The sequence below is a fragment of the Cervus canadensis genome, chromosome 4 (assembly GCF_019320065.1).
Source record: "Cervus canadensis isolate Bull #8, Minnesota chromosome 4, ASM1932006v1, whole genome shotgun sequence".
Classification (NCBI taxonomy): domain Eukaryota; kingdom Metazoa; phylum Chordata; class Mammalia; order Artiodactyla; family Cervidae; genus Cervus; species Cervus canadensis.
Window position 1 is genome coordinate 63,365,358 of NC_057389.1, and position 16,565 is coordinate 63,381,922.

The following is a 16,565-nucleotide window of genomic DNA, read 5'->3' on the forward strand; positions in this document are numbered from 1 at the left end:
TGGCTGAACCCAGCCTCCAGGCTGTGGGGACTCTATCTTGACCACTGACTTCAGAGGGGGCTCAATATGTTTCCAAACTTCCTGACTACCTTTTACATGCCGTCTTCATCTTCTTTTTCCCACGATGAAAAGTGCTGTCCCTTTCCTGGTCTGGCTGCAGAGAGTCTGGCCTCAAGCCAGCCTTGGAGTTTCAGTCATGGGTGGCCTTGGCAAAGATTCATGGTCAATTCTGAGAGAGCATCATGCCTGCCAAGGCCAGGGGCATGGAACATGGAGCAGCCTTTATGCTTCTGAGGACAAATCATGGTATCCAGGGGAGAAGTCACAGCAGAGTGAGACCTGGAAGTCACCCAGATTTCCTCCAAGTCCTCATTTTACAGATGGGGAAGCATACCAATAGCAGAAATACAAATGGCTCTAGGTTACAAGCTGAGTGATAATAGAGGGAGGGCTGCATCCCAGAACTAAACCTGTGTAAGGGCAGGGAACATGCTGGCCCATCCACTGCAGTCTCCCCAGCACCTCCTACAGTGCCTGGTAGACAGGAGGCCCCTGTAGAAGGAACAAACAAATATAAGAGTTCTTCTTCCATGTCAGTTTCGCTTCTCCTGATATTTAACTAACCTTAACAGCAGAAAAGCCCCTCTGCCCCTCCTCCAGGCCAGGAAAGATCACAGAGGCATGAACAAGACACTCCCCCCCCCCCCATGCCAGGGCATCACCTGCTGCCCACACAGCCAGAGCAGAATCCCCCCTCCAACCCTCAAAGGCGCCTACCCATCAGGTAACTAGTCTAGTTACCACCAGACTTGTCTGGCTGGAGTCTCCCTCCTAAGTTTAATGCCACCCTGGACCCACAGTATGACCATTGGCGGGGGGAGGGGCTAGTTGTTACAAAGTTTCCAGTTTATTTGGTCACCAAGACTGATCTTTAGGCCAATTAAAGAAAACAATATGATCACTGGACTGTGGTCTGCAAAAGCTGTAGATGTTGAGACGGGATCCAGAAAGGTTTGGGAGCGCCAGGCTTGGAGGCGAGCTCTGGGCCTCATCGGTTCTAAGCTTAGGAGAAGAAAGGACGCTCCGGTCAGACCTTGGCCAGGCTAGGCAAACGTCACCTGGGACTGCCTCTGTATGCGTATGATTTCGTAAGATTCTGCAGTGATAGAAGGCAGATTCGGAAAGAGAGGAAAACTTCGCTATTTGGCCGGTTGTTGGTACTCAGCAAGGGGGAGTGTTATTTGACTTTGCCTCCAGGGACAGCTCTCTTGGTGCGGTGTGCCGGCCCGCCTGAGCCGCGCAAGCTATGGCAGCTGATTAAGAGCAGCCGCGCATCTTGAGAGCACAGCCTTCAGGAGCCCCACCGGGAAAAGAGCCAGAGAAGAGGAGAGGAAGGGTGTGTTGGGGGCGGCCGGTGGGAGGGCTCGTTGCCTGCAGGGATCCACAGAGCCAGGGCGGGGAGCTCACCCCCTCCCCCTGCGGCTGCAGAGATCGCCCCGGAGCGCCCGAGCCCTCCCACCCCGAGTGCGCGCCCGGCTGCTCCGCGCACCTGCCACGGGCCCCGCGCGGGTCTGAGCGGCGGGCGGGCGGCGCGCACAGGTGGCGGCGATTGGGCAGGCGGGGCCCGGAGGGTGACGTCACGGGCTCCGGTCCCGGCGGCAGAAATAGGGCAGCCGCCGCGGCGGTGCTACAGCAGCGGGCAGCGGCGGCTCAGAGAGCTGGAGCCGCCACAGCCCTCCAGCGCGCCCAGGACCCGCCGACAGCCAGAGAGACCGACCGAAGGACGCGGGGCCGGGTCGCCGCTGCCACCACGGGGCGCTCCCTCCCGCCCTCCGAGTCCGGCCACCTGGTCTTCCTTTCGGCCCCGGCCGCCTCAGGTACGCGGCGCAGCTTCGGAGCGGTCGTGGGGAAGGTGCCAAGCCGCCACCGCCGCCAGCCGGCCCCCCTGCACCCCGTTGGGATCCGTGCGCCAGCGGCCCCGCGTTTGCCTGCAGGGCCCGGCTGGGTGCTTGCTTGTCCTCACCGCCGCTCCGGGTGAGCTAAGTTTGCCTGCCTGCGGGGAGGCGGGCACGGGACCCCCGCACCCGGGCTAGGCAGGGCTAACCCGATCTGAGCCAGGACTCGGGGTAAAGGCTGGGGCGCCGAGGCATGTGGCAAGTCTGCAGTGGGGACCAGAGTGACCGGGCTGGCGCGTAGCACCGCGCAGAACCACTCGGGCCGAGCCCGCAGCGGGCGCCGGGCTCCGAGTCCCTGCAGGTGCGGATCTTGGGCTCTGGATCCCGAGCGGCCTCGGGGAGCGCGGTTGCACCTGGGCTGGGACTTGTGCCCTTGACCCGGGGCTGGGGCGTGGGGCGGGCGTCCTCACTACCTCTTTCCTCCAGCTTTGCGGGGAAACTTGGCACCTGCTCGCTGCAGCTCAAAGGGCCCGCGGCGCCCGGGCCTGGCCCTCATAACCCGGAGGGCCGCCGCGTCCAGGACTGAGCGCTCGGGCTCCGCGGAGGAGGTGGGGAAAGACCCGGGACCCCACTCGGTTCGGGCAGCTCGCTACTCTCCATCCGCTCGGCCGGTCGCTGTTCCAAGCAAGTGCCGGTATTACTTGCTGGGGAGTCAGTAGCAAGCAGTTTGTTAAGGGGGTGTTAAAGCACCGTGCTTGGTCCTAAGAGCTTGTAATGTGGGCGATCTCCCTCCCGTCTTTGCGCCAGCACAAAACGTGTTCCAAGTTTCGGGGGGACCTAGGCGACTCGGGCAGAGCGCGCTCCGCTTTGGGAGCGCGTGTCCCCTCGAGTTTAGGAAGGAGAGCTTGGCGCGAGCCTTCGGGGCTGCCTTCAGCTGACGAAGCGGTGCCCCTTGAGGCCTGCCACCTGAGGACTTTGGCGCCCACCCCACTGGCAGGAGCAGAAACCTACTGAAAGCAGTAGGGTTTCTCACCATGCCCGGAACGTGGCGAGCATCCCGTGCCGCGTGTCCGTCTATGTAAGCTCCTAGGGACAAGACAGCGTTGGGCCGCCTAGGTTTGCGTCTAGCTCGGAGTTGGTCCCCCGTGCGCTGTCCAGCAGACCTCGCTCCTGATCACTGTCGCCGACATTGATGAATAGCGCTTCCGCAGCCTTGCCACCGCTTCCCTCTAGGTGTCGCTTCCGCCGAGGTTTCCGGCGAGCGGAAAACAACGCCACTAGCTTTGGTCTGTTCCCTTCGTGAATTTGTAGCAAACCTGTGCACCAGAAATTGTACTCAATGGGCCCCTGAGACACACACATCCGTCCACATTCTCTGGGCCAAACAGAATTTTAGTAGGACGTGGCACTAAAAATGTGCGCTCCAAAATGGGCCCATTTCACAATTCATGAGGCGAGAAAAGGGGTCGGGAAGAAATTCGGACTTTTCTTAAAAGTCTCGAATTATTTTTCTACCATCAGGGTTAGGGGAAAGCGAGAGATGACTTTTAACAGTGTCCTCTTGATCCTGGAATGATCCAGACAGGCCGTGGGTCTGGGCAATGGTCAGATGGAGCTGCTCACCTGGGAAGCACGCGCCAGGGGAGTGAGGGATGTGGCGTCCCTGACCCCAGAGGTCCAGCAGCGCTTAGGCAGTAGCTCTCATGGAAGACCTGAGCTGATGCCCTACAGGGCCATGTCTGCTTCCCATCGTAGTTTTGTGAGAAGACACTGCAGCATTACTAGATTATTTCTGTGTAAACACATTCAGATGAATGTTCACTTTCTTGCCATCCTGTATAAAAAAAGACAGCCCTCTCTCCAAAGACTTCAGACAGAGCAAAGGTCAGTGCAAGAAAATAGTCTTTGATGTAATGAATATAAATTGCTTAATAAAAGTTACAGTGGATTTTCCTCTCTTCCATTTTTTTTGCCCACCCTCTATTATTATTAATTCCAGGAAGGTTTTTTTTTTCTTTTTTTTTTTACAGAGAGGGGCAACTTGTTCTGGGTACGGGGAAAACCTTTATCCCTTTGGCTGGGTCCTGGAGGTAGTTGAGGGAGGGATAGATTGAATTTTTCTACCTTGATCTGCCAGTCATTCAGGATTCTTCTCCTCCTAAGGGCTGCAGGCTTCCCCTCACCCCCACACCCTGCTCCCCCTCAACCTTTTTTAGTGATCTTCATGATGTGATCTTTTGTTTGACATTATATTTCAGAAATTGGCACTGACTAGTAGGGATTTCCTAAAAATTTCCTTAATTGCTACTTTGCCTTTTTTGGTATTTTCTTTTTTTTTTTTTCAAACTCAACCTTCTTGTGATGCTGTGTGCTTACTAGTTAATCAAATTAGGCAGTTATTTCAAGAGCACATCTTTCCTTACATTTTCTATCTTGGTGCATAACACACGGCATGCAACTTCAAGTAAAACAGAACTACAGTGGAGAGAACATTGTACTCCAGAAGTATAATCTGAATGTTGAGGATTCTATATGTTAATTTCATAGTAAATAGGAGTGTCATAGATTTACACATAGACTAATTTAGATATCAAATTTATCAAATGTAGGAACAGTTAACCAAAGATACAGAGTAGATAATTACTGGGAAATGTAATATAACTTCATTATGGCTTGCTTCATGGTTGCCTTCATATGTTTCCATGCCTAATTTCCTTGGATTGGTATTTTAGAAACTATTTTAGGAAGTTTGAACCCCTTTCTTTTTTCCTAAAAGACTCACCAATCAAAACTGCAGTCCTAAGCCTTGCAGAAGAAATTAGCAGATAGCTTTCTGGTTTTAGTTTGGGCTTTTGATGTGTGTTTTGTTTTTTGTTTTTTTTTTTCTTTGAACATGGGGCAAGCATGCAGAGAGAACTGTAAGATTTTGGTGTGTGTTGCTGATTGCCAGCATCACATGTGTAAAAGGCAATGCACCCAAAAGCAGTTGGCTAGAGCATACACTTTTCAATTAGGTTAGAAATTCAGGAGGCTCAAAGTCACAAACCTTACCGTCCTCTTCAAGGCTGGATGGTGTTGCTCAGTTCTGCCAAATCATCTTTGTAATTTCTGGTCCTGTCTGTGACAAAGAGGAGCCGTTTCTGCGTGACTACTCCATAATGTCTAGACTGGTAATGTCACCATATTCTGAGAAAAAAGACAAGAGAGAACAAACCAGGAAATAATCTTCCCCAGAGCTCTGAGGGTCAGAATTCTTCCCAAATTCTTCCCAAACAGGGTGGTTCCTGGAGGAGGAAAGAGAAGTTTGTGTTTATGTCAGTGCTTCTCTCTGGCCTCTGACCCTGTTCAGTAAAGACAGATTGCATGCCACTGTATGTTTTCTGGTGGGGCAGATTTGGAGTTTACACATTCATATCTATTTCTCCCAGACCATTTGCCTTCTTTGGTCATGGTTTTTCCACTTTCTTCAGAAAGCAAGTCAGTATTTGGAATGTTACAGTCTACAGATGTGTAGTACCTCTATAATTTTAAATACAAATAAATAATAGTATAGCTATCAACTTATAACACCAGGAAATCCTGTGGTTTTCACAGCAAGGTGAAATAGGGCTCATTCATAACTTTAAAAAAAGCAAAATCAGTCTGTCTAAAGAGAGAATGCATACATATTCCATAAGTAAATTTGAGATGATATGAGAAACAAAGCAGTTGCCTAGGGGGTCAGGATGCTCCAGTGTTAGTCTAGGTCTGGCCACTGAATTGGCTTTATATATTGGGTGACTCTTTCCACCTTCCAGGCCTTTGGTGCCTGTCTAATCAGTGGCCAGCCTGGCACCTGATTCTCCTGAGCATGAGGAAACATGAGGCTCAGGTGGGAAACCCCAGAAGAAGCAGTGAAGTACTTTCCTTGGAAACTAGATATCTTAAATATTAAGTGATTGTGTTTTATAAGTTGTTTGAAAGGAGAAATAGTCCCAGATCTTTTATGAGAACAATCTCAGGTAGATTTATAACCAATCTTGGGACTCTAGCATGGATTGGATGAAGCTTATAAACCTAAATTGATTTCAAAAGGAGCTCTAGGTTGAAAAAGAGGGTTTGTGACCTTATTGGTGATACCTTCCTCCTTCTATGATGGGGAGATTCTTGTTGTATGTTCTTCTGTCTGAGGGCCAGTAGCACTATTTGAATTTGAGGAGTAATTAATCTTTCAATAGATCCTCTTTCCCCAAAGTGACCATCTACCAGGCTGACTGGTATTGCCAGTGAGCTGAAGGGCACCCTTGCTGCCTGGCATCCTTTGCATCTCCTCATGGGTTTTTTTTTTTTTTTTATTTCAGCCACATTCATTCTAGGCCAATAAAGACAGCAGTGATGAGGGCCGAGGAGAGTGTGCCGTGTGGCCCCATCTTAGGTGGAGTGTGGGGCGGGGGGCAGCTTGACTTCCCCCTCGCTCTGCTCCTCTGCTTGCTGGAGCCCCGGAAGCTGGAGGAACAAGGTCTCGGCATCTTTCAGAGGAGAGACCTGGGGCTCAGGGCCTCCGATTTTGTTCTACGTAGATGTTTCCCCATCATACTAAAAACTCCCATTCATCCAAATGAAATATTGCTAAGGATCAAGAGGCCTCAGTGGACAGGGTTTGAATATAGATCCACATCCACCTGGCTGGCTTGGAGTCCCAGCTCTGTCATTTATTTGCCACATGGTCTTGGCAGGGTACTTAACCCTCTCTGTGACCCATCTCCTCTGTTATCTAACTAGGAGCTAATCCTTGCCCTCCTCATGGAATAGCAATGAGGGTTATGAGTTAGTACCTATAAAGCATTTAGAATAGTGCCTGACACACAGTAATTGCTATGTAAGTGTTAACCAAATAGATAATCTCTATTTGGTTATTAGACAGATCATCAAAATTGATTTAGACCCAGTATTAATTCTTTTTTTTTATGAACTGAACTGTCATAAAACTTGAGTTGTAAATTTTAAGGCTGTGGCTGCTGTAGATGGAATGAATTGTCAATCACCCTGAGTATAAAGTGACATCTCAGACGCATCCACCGTGCAAATGAAGTTTAATCCGGTGGTGGCCAAGCTGAAATAAACTTTACAGAGAGGCTGCCTAGGAATATTTCAGAAGTTGGCCTGGTTCATGTTTCCCTGTCATCCAGTAAAATCCTATGGGAACCTCAACACGATCTAGACAAAACCAGGGACAATTCCAAGTGCAGCAATGCTGCAGCTCAGGTTCCTGAAACAGCTCAGGCCAGCTGGGTTAATGTCAGAGGTCTGGGTACACCCTCTTGAATGAAGTGATTTGGTGCTTTCCAAAACAATTGGAATGAACACAATTTATTCTGATGCCATCCATTAATAATAAAGCATCCAAAATAATTGGTCTTGGGTTACTAGACAAATTGAAAACTAAATACTCGATATTGTGGCTTGAATATTTTATAACTCCAGGAATTGACATCTGTAAGTTATCTAGAGTAAGTTTTGATTGTCTTGCTGTTTTTTAGTTTATTTAGGCTTGAAGGCATGAAAAGGGAGAGAAGACCTTTGGAATGTATGCTTACTCCATGAACACTGTGTGATAAGTGGGTGGATAAGTGGTGGATAAGTTGGGAAGGATGAATAAAAGTAGAGTGGGAAGCAGTGTCTTTCTAGTTCCAGCTTAAATTACTGTTGCTTGTTTGAAGAAAAAAAATTTCCAAAAATCGAATAGCTGCTTTCTGCAGTCTCTGGAACATGGCTCTGTGTTCAGAGGAGAATAATTTATGGAGAGTAGGGTGTTGCCCTATTTATTTTTAGAAAAACTGGTTGCAGTTAGGGAAAGTAATTTTTATTCTCTTTTAGTCCTGAATGTGATTTTTCCCTCCTCCTCCTCCCTGTAAGAACACACACCCTAGCTCGAGCCCCAGATGGGGAACGTAGTGCTGGGTGGCTGCTGATAACGCTGCAGCCTTTTCCCAGGTAGCCGCCGCATGGGTTCCACTTAGCTCTGCCTTCCTCAGAGGGGGGAAGCTGGTGCAGATGGCGCTGAGACCATGACTGTCACATTGGATTTACTGGCCACCCCGACTCTTTCCCCGGTAGCTCCAGCTTTCCCTACAGATGTCCAAGATGAATGGCTGAAGAAACATAGGTAGGAGTAGGAGCCTGTGGACTCCTTTAAAAAAAAAAAAACCTTCCCTTAAAAGATAGCCATAACTTATAACCTTGCCTCTCATAGGCCAGTGTTACATGCCCACAAGTTTTAGTCTATCTCCTCATTGCTGTGGGTATTTCTGTCTGAAGTAGGGGACATAAAGCAAGTCTGGAACGGCAGCTTTATTGGGGTGTGGAAGGCAGCCACAGGAAGCCTGGAAGGTGGCAGGCAGTGTATTTGTTTGGCAGCCCTGGCAGCAGCTCTGGTGATCATTTGATCCCTCTACTTGTGTAGCACAGGGATCCTTCTAAGCTGTTGGATTTGGGGGTGAGCATGGGTGGATCCTTCAAACAGGCTGTAAGGTCTCTCAAGCAGCTCGTCATCTCTGACTCGGACACCTCTCTGGACCATCCCTGAGCCAACTCACAGGGGGTGCTGGCCTCCAAGGCACTCTGTTTTCATCTCCGCAGCCCTGAGCACGAGGCAGTGTGGACCACATGCAATTAAGCGCTAAATTGTGTGGTGCTCACAGAAATCAATAACCCTTAAAGTTTCCTTGGGTAAGAGTTGTAAATACTGCATGATGGGCTCTATCTGGCTATGTTTCTCAGAGATACTGAAATTAAGGCTGGAATATGTTCACAGTGGAAACCTTAAAAAGGACAGCTAATTGGACAAATGCACCAGTCTGTGTCTTTGTCCTCTTAACACAATGCCCAGCATATATTAGGACGTTGAATTTTTATTACAACTGATCCTTTGTGTTTTTTTCATCCATGTAATTCTTTTATTACTTTCAATTGCCCATTTCTTGTCCTCTAGTATTTTAGACAATACCAAACAGAGTCTCATAAAATATCTTAAATGTTACCGAAATCCTGTTATCTGGTGGATGCTTGAATTCTACTACAAGAAGGATTGGTCTTAGAACAGAAATGAAAAGAGTAGACCCCTTAATGTTTTGAAGTTCACTATCTTGTTAACTTTGTCCTCAGCTACAAACAGGAATGCTACAGATTTAACATGATTTCTCACCCGTGTTTATTGTATGCCCCACTGCAAATGCTGTCTGCAGAAACGGAAGCATGGACACATGGTAACCTATCAGTGGTGTCTCAGCCTTTCCACCCTCATTTGTTCTTACAGATGTGGTGACAGGTGTGTTTCAAGTGGGTTTCTGCATACCAGTCAGCATTTAGAGCTTTTACTGTGTGCCCAGCCCTGCCTCCTTCAGCCCTCGCAGCAGCCCTCTTGGGTACATATTATTGACCCCACTGTAGAGATGAGGCTCCAAAGTAGTGTAACTTTTCCACGGTAAACCAGAAGACCTGGTGCCAGCATATAAACTCAATATTTATCTGATTCTGGAGAGCAAGTACTCACTCACTAACTACCCCTTGACTTGTTTATATTTTGCAGTGCTTAGTGCTGGGCATTTGTCGTTTTCTCAACAGATTCAACAGAATGAGACCAGGAGGCTTTTGGCTGCATCTCACACTGCTTGGAGCCTCCCTGCCTGCTGCGCTGGGATGGATGAACCCGGGAGCCAGCAGAGGATGGAACGTGGGTGTGGGAGAGTCCCCGGCAGAGGTATAGTCATGTCACAACTGGCATGACATTTAAAACTCATTGCTTTTGATTGTTACAGTATCTGATTTCCTTTCTGCCTGTAGTTTGTATCAAGTAAATTGCAGTGGAATTGAAAACCCTGCTCCCTTTGCAGTAGGAGACAGAAGGAAGTCATGTGTGTCGATAGGGACTGAAGGTTTATATGATGCTATGGCAATGGTCTAAAATCTCTTCAGTGTTGACGATGTATCCCTAAATCAAGCTGTGGTTGCGTGGTTTGTCTTCTATGCAGACCCTCCCGAGAATGGCCTCTGTGTATGTTTAATAGTACTCTGAAAGTGCCGACTCATTGGTGGAACACACCCCTGTGAATTAATGAAGTCTTTTAATTATAAAATATGTTTTAAAGGAAATAGACTCCTTTTCAGCTATGTAGATAAAAGAACCAGGAGGAGTAAGAACTGGCGGGTGGAAGTCCTGAGGGAGCCGGCCTTAATGAACAGATAAGAATGATTAATGGCATGTTAGGTATATATAAATGCTTCTAAAGTGCTTGAAAAACTTGTTCTCAAATGCCTCCCGGGAGAGTCTCGCCATCCTGCTAATTGCTTAGTGAACTCTGGTCTGAAGTGGTGAAGAGGAGTCCTAAACAGCATCCGCCCTGCTCAGGTAGTGGGCTGCATGAACTGGGGGCTTGTGAGGGATGTAGACTTTCTGCAGAAAATGTTTTGTGCATGCTGAACCTTAAGAAATGACTAGACCCTCCTTCCATTAAAACTACCTAGGATTTCCTTGATGATGTGGTGAATGCTAATTCTCACCTGAGAGCTTTCCAGGGCATCTTAATTGCCATTGTCTTCCAAGATGCACCCCCTTTTCCTTCACTTTGTGCCTGCGTCCTGTCCTGTGGAATAAGGAAGAAAGCGAAAGTGAAAGTTGCCTAGTCGTGTCCGACTCTTTGCGACCCCATGGACTATACAGTCCATGGAATTCTCCAGGTCAGAATACTGGAGTGGGTAGCCTTTCCCTTCTGCAGGGGATCTTCCCAACACAGTCACCCCCAAAGTCAGCATTACCTGGAGAGTGAACAACGATACCTGGTATATGGTAGGATTAATGCGTTATTTGATCAAAAGACATGATTTCTCTTTCATTATTACTTAATTGTAATGCAGTCCCAAACCTACAAGCCTTACTGTTCAGGGAGCTTCAGAAGTAATTTAATGCACACACTTTTCCTGCTGAAGTTAGTGTGGCTTCCCTTTGTGGTGAGCAGATGATTAAATAGAAACACTATCTCTCCCATCTAGCTCCATGAAGGATGCAAGGTAATGCTCTTTTGAAAGAGTCTGAAGGCTGACTTGCCAGCAAGCCTGGCATTTCCCAATGGGAACCATTTAATCACTATACTGGTACTCATACAGAGGGAAAACGATCACTTAACTCCTATAAATATATTGTTGAATATTTACTAGAAAAGCAAACAGGCAAACACACAGCAAGGTGTGTTTAGTCTTCGTACTGTTGGGCTCGTTGGCCCACTGTTTTAAATTGCTCATTTTAGTTAAAACAGTCAAGCCAATTAAGGTGGGTGTTAGCTGGAGGTAAATTGAAGATAAGTTGATATCAACCCAGGGCTTCTTTATTTTAGCTGTTAATACCCTAGTACTTTGTATACCAACAAGAAAAAGCAGATGCTGCTCATCCTGAGGACGTGAGGCTCTTTTGCTTGGGGGTATTGTGCTCCCTGCTTGCCTTTTTAGGATAGAGCCCGGGAGACACCATTGTCACCCAGCTTTGGGAATGTCACTGCTTCAGGGAAAGGAAGTGATGCCTCTGTGGACTCTGGAAGGCAGAAACATCTGCCTTAGCCCTCCAATTCTCTTTGCTGTAGTCTGAGTTTTTGTGAGTGCTCGTTGAGTCTGCTTCTGCAAATTTTTAAATGAGATGATGAGGATGTGAATGGGCCCAGGACATAGGACAACCTCCGTGAATGTTTAGACAGGGCAGGACATGTATTGTCCAACATTGTAACTGGTTAGTTGGCTGACCTTGATCACACCTGATGCATGGTCCCACTGTGCCCTCACTTGCTAGGGTCCTCCTGTCCCCCCCCACCCCCCGCCCCCGTTTTTTTTTTTGGCAAGTCTGAATCAGCCACTCCTCCAAGGCCTTCCTCTGGTTCTTACCTTTTCTCTAGAATCTTCTTTGACCACTCTTGGTCATGTTTGATCTCTCCCTGAACTCCTACTCCTAGTCTTTCCTATGTCTTTTTCTTTTTAACTCTTACATTTTATTTTAGCATAAGAATGAAGCCGTCTTCTTTATCTTTCTCTTCCTTACAGAGGCTTATTGAGTTTTTCAGTCAATCGATATTTATTCAACATTTGGTACTAGTCATGAAGTCACCTTGGTGCTTTCAGTTTCGCACTAGACTGTCATGTATTTAGATGAGTTTTTAACATCTCCTTGTGTGCTGAAGGCCCACTTCCGATGGGGGCATGAATGGTCCCTCCCAGCAGACCTGTAAGCAGCTTGGGGGCTGAGCTGTGCTTGTAACCTTATCAACATCCGAGACAGTCCTGTGTGTTACAGGGTCTGGGTAGTTTCTTCTTTGAACTGTAGCTCTTAATATATCCAGAGCTCACCTCGCAAACCGTATTAAACTCCTCTAGCAGTTTCCTCAGGCAGTCTTATTTTCTAGAAGAATCAAAACCAACAGTTTCCTGAGACTCAATAAATAAATAAATCAAAAAAACCTTTCCAGGAACTAAATGGTAAAATGTTTCCCTGTGTGTTTTCCTCCTGATAGGAGTACTTCCCAAAACATTCATTGACTTGAGATTTTTGAAGTACTTGGAAAGCATTAATGAGATTTGATTTGCCTTTCAAGTTATTATGCCAATTACTCAAGTGTCCTAAGGGTAAACAAGGATTAAATGACCAATGTGTGTGTGCTTGCACATCTTTAAAGCAATTATAATGAATATGAATTTTGTTAAAATATTGTTTTATGTACAAAGACTGCAGCTGAGATAGCTTCAAGGAGTTTACCATTTTACAAACGTAGATAAAAAAGAAATGTAGCTGGGTGGAGTGCCTGTTTAATAAGAGCTGAGTGGCATGACATGGTCTAGAATACTAATGCAATACTGAATCTACAGGAAACAATTCGAAGAGATACAACTTATTGAAATTCTGAAATAGTTATATTTTCCTCTTTTCCCTGATACTCTGGCCAAGATAGATACAGTAGTAAAAATCCATATTGGTAGAATTTTATAATGGGGAACCAGGCAAGTGAGAAGGGGTGTGGTAACAGTTCCTAGTGACACCCCCTCTTGAGGGGCAAGCGTGTGTGTGAGGGTCCCCACGGAGGGTCCCCACCCCTTTGAGCTCTGGATACAGAGTTGCCATCGCTTGCTAGCTGGCAGGGATTGGATGGTGGCTATTACTCAGCCTTCTTGCCTGCTTCCTGATTTTACTGAACTTTTCCTAAATTGCTGTTCCCCATAGTTTCTAGTCACACACTAAATATCTGTAAATATTGATACTGGTTCCATTTAAAATTGTTAGCTTTGTATGCCTTGGTGCTTACAGAGCAGAGATACGCTTTGAGGTCAGACACCTTTTTTTTTTTTTTTTTTAGTGTGTGTGAAGTCACACAAGGATCTTTGAGGAGAAAGATATATAGGAGTGGTATCAGAGTCAGGATGCTTCCCATCCTCCCTGACCCCGGGGATCAGCCTGAGAGAGCAGGATCCTGCTGGGGCTGACCTGCCCTTCCCCTTTCTGCAAGGGTTGGCCCCAGATGCAGATTGCACTCCTCTCCCTGGGAGGACACCTTCGAATTTTAGAGAAGTTAAATGATCTGGCTTCTCTCTGCATTGGTTGGGCACTCAGGAGGACTCAGGCTGCTAAGACTGAGCATTAACCTAAGAAACATTTTTCTCCCTTAATAAGTGTCCTTGTTCTTGCACATTTGATTGAATTTAAGACCAGGCTCCCGTCCCCTTTCTAGTGATGGTCTGCCCCACCCCGTGCCCCCCAACTTCTTTTTGACTGATGGCTGGGGAAGATTAGTTGATCACTCCAGCCCCTCACTCTGTTTGTGGGAAGAGAAAGCCAGCTCCCTCCTTCCTGGGGGACCCCAGACAGGGTCCAGGCTGGTACTCAGCATTTCCTAGGCCTCACCTACAACACAGGCCTGCTCATAGCTTTAATGTCTGTGTTCTGTGGAATCGCCCTTCGTCAGCACTCCCTGGTGCCAAGCTCCAGCACTGACTATCTTTCAAAGAAGATGAGACTTGGGTGTAGCACTTTTCAGCAAGAAAGTGCGATGGGCCTTTCACCTTTCACTGGGTGTGGGGCACTGGGATGTAGATGGCACCCCTTATATGAGACGTCTGCTGCAGGGGGGGTTCTGGCAGGGGGAGGCCTCTTCTCTGCTCCTCCAGCTCTCGCCTCTGGCTGTCTGCTGATTACTCTGTGTCAGAGGGTATGGATGTTAGCTTCTCGGGAAAATCGGGAGATTTGCAATCTCCCATCTACAGATGTGAGTAAATTCGTAATTTCCAGGGTGAAGGGTAGTGACAGTACTCCAAGTCCCAGGGACATTGGATGAGCTGGCTTCTACCTTTAGAGATGGTGTGGGCTGTACCTAACTCCAGTCCAGGGTCTCTTGAGCTTCAATGTGCTTGCGAACAGGCCCTAATACTTCCAGTCCCAGAGGACAGTGGGCAGAAAAGCCCTCGGGTACCCCACAACCTCCCTCTCCCATGCACACATTCAGGAGGGAGAATCTACTTGGCGATGAACCCTGGCCTTTTTTTTTTTTTTTTTTTAAGCTTCCTGCTAACAGGATGATGTTGACTGCAGTCAGGAAAAGGAGAGAAACACACAGACTGCAGTCATGCTGGGAAATAGCTTGCCATGAAATTGACTTGGGGGAGAGGAGGCAGGGGCAGGTAGGTGAGGGGGTTGGTGAATTGATACAGCCTGGGGGGTCTGAGTCATTTTCACCTATTTTCAAGCAAGCAGGCAGACAGGTAAACTTAGATCTCTGAATCCTGGGTTGCACCCTGGCTTGTCTGTAGGTGATTTACATCCAGAGGTCAGCTGGCACTCCCAGGCCCTCACCATCACCTGTGCCTCCCACCCTGGTGTCCCACCCAGCTTCTGGCCCCAGCGCCCAGCCAGGCTGCTTTGGGGACCACAACTGCTGGACTGGTGCTGTGTTTGGGGGGTCTTGTTTTCATTTTTAATCCATGGACAGAGGCCCCACCATCTTTGTTCTTTGCCTTGGATGTTCTTCCTCTCTTGCCGGTTTTGGGAAACCTGCTCTGTACCAGTTAGTGTACTGTGGGCCCCTTTGGTATTTTGAGATCATAGTTGACAGAGTTTTAATTGGCTCTGAAAAGTTCTGCGACCCAGGAAAGTAAACATTTATGAGTTCACAGAAAACCATTATTGTTCTTCCTCTTAATTTAGCATTTACATATCCATTTTATTTATGCCTCTGCTGCTAAATAATCTATGCTTCTCTAGGAAAATTCCCATCCTTGTAATCAGGGCATCAGGCCAGTCATTGTAAATGGGGCTCTGATTTCCATTTTGGGGTGGCTTGGCAGCATCAGCTCTGCCAGACCCCAATCATCTTCTCGATTAGTTCTCTGTGATTGTGGGTCGTCTCTTTCGTTTCCCATTCAGAGACAAGAAAATGCCATGTCGGTGTCAGACTCTAACAGGCCCCCTGTGTGGGGGTTCTCTTCTCTGTCCTGCAAGCCAGGGTCATTGTCCTTCTGCCTCCACTGCTGTGGCTTCTGCTGTGAGACTCCTGGGCCTCATCTTGTTGCCAGCCCCCTGGGGAGGGAGAGGGCCACCGGCTCCAGGGAGGGAGGGCTTAGGATGAGAGGGGTCCAGGACCTGAGAAAACTGCAGCAGAGCCGGGCGGATGCTGTTGGGTGAAGGAAACAGCCCACCTCAGCCCCCCAGGGCTTGGAGAAGCCCTCTGTCCACGGAGTCTGGTCCCTTACTTGTCAGTGGCCACACACACTTGCATCTTGGCCTTAGAAATTCTCTGAGTCAGGAAGCCCTAGATGCAGAGAAACCTAGTCTCTTCCCTCATGAGATCATGGTTCTAATATCTTGAGGATTCTTTCTTTCCAAAAGTGAAACCTGGGTATCCTCACTTACTCCTTCGGGTAATTGGGACCTCCAGCTTGCCCTGGGGACCAAGCCTTATGCTTTGCTCAGGTATTTCAGGAACTGTAGTGAAATTCAGAAAATAAAATTAATTTTGCTTCAGTTTAGTTTTAAAATGTCTCCCTGATAGCACTGCTGGGCTTAGTAGGGAGTGGTGACACACAATCCAGCCCTGAATGGACCCCTGCAGGGTAGAAACGCTTGGAAAAGACCCTGACACTGGAAAAGATTGAAGGCAGGAGGAGAAGGGGACGACAGAGAGGGTTGGATGGTGTCACAGCCTTGATGGACATGAGTTTGAGCAAGCTCCAGGAGATGGCGAAGGATAGGGAAGCCTGGCGTGCTATAGTCCACGGAGCCACAAAGAGTCAGACACGACTGAGCGACTGACCTGCACGGAGGGTAGAAAGGAAACAGAATTCTGCCAGGAGGGAGTTGGGAGGGGAGGGCCAGGGCAGGGTTTACCTCATGCTTCTTCCCTCCCCCAAGGGCCGGTGTCCTCCGATCAGGTTTTGGAGGAAATAGTCCCTGAGAGAAGGATCTGGGTGTGTTAAGGGCAGACAGAAGTGCAGGGACAGGATGGAATTGGGAGGGTGGAGGGAGAGAGCTGTGAAGTGTTGCTGTCGGGTTGGTGGAGAAGTGCCCAGCTCTGGAGGTTGAGCTGGGATGACATGGGGTGTGTGCCGTAGGCTGGTGATCCATCTGTTTCCTGCCTTGGCCTTCTATCTGTGGTCCCAGTAAAGCCTGTC

The 16,565-nt window shown here is 48.1% G+C and overlaps 1 protein-coding gene across 3 annotated transcripts in view; it reads left to right on the top strand.

The window, feature by feature from the left end:
- Window positions 1-1,230: 1,230 nt before the first annotated feature.
- Window positions 1,231-16,565, top strand: part of FSTL4 (follistatin like 4) — a 418,733-nt gene continuing 403,398 nt past the window's right edge. Inside the window, exons 1-2 of one of the 3 annotated variants that reach the window (XM_043465521.1) lie at window positions 1,231-1,396; window positions 9,498-9,633. In XM_043465521.1, the coding sequence (XP_043321456.1) occupies window positions 9,508-9,633 (126 nt within the window). In that variant the 5' untranslated portion in view covers window positions 1,231-1,396; window positions 9,498-9,507. The other 2 variants (XM_043465519.1, XM_043465520.1) reach the window with 2 other exon arrangements.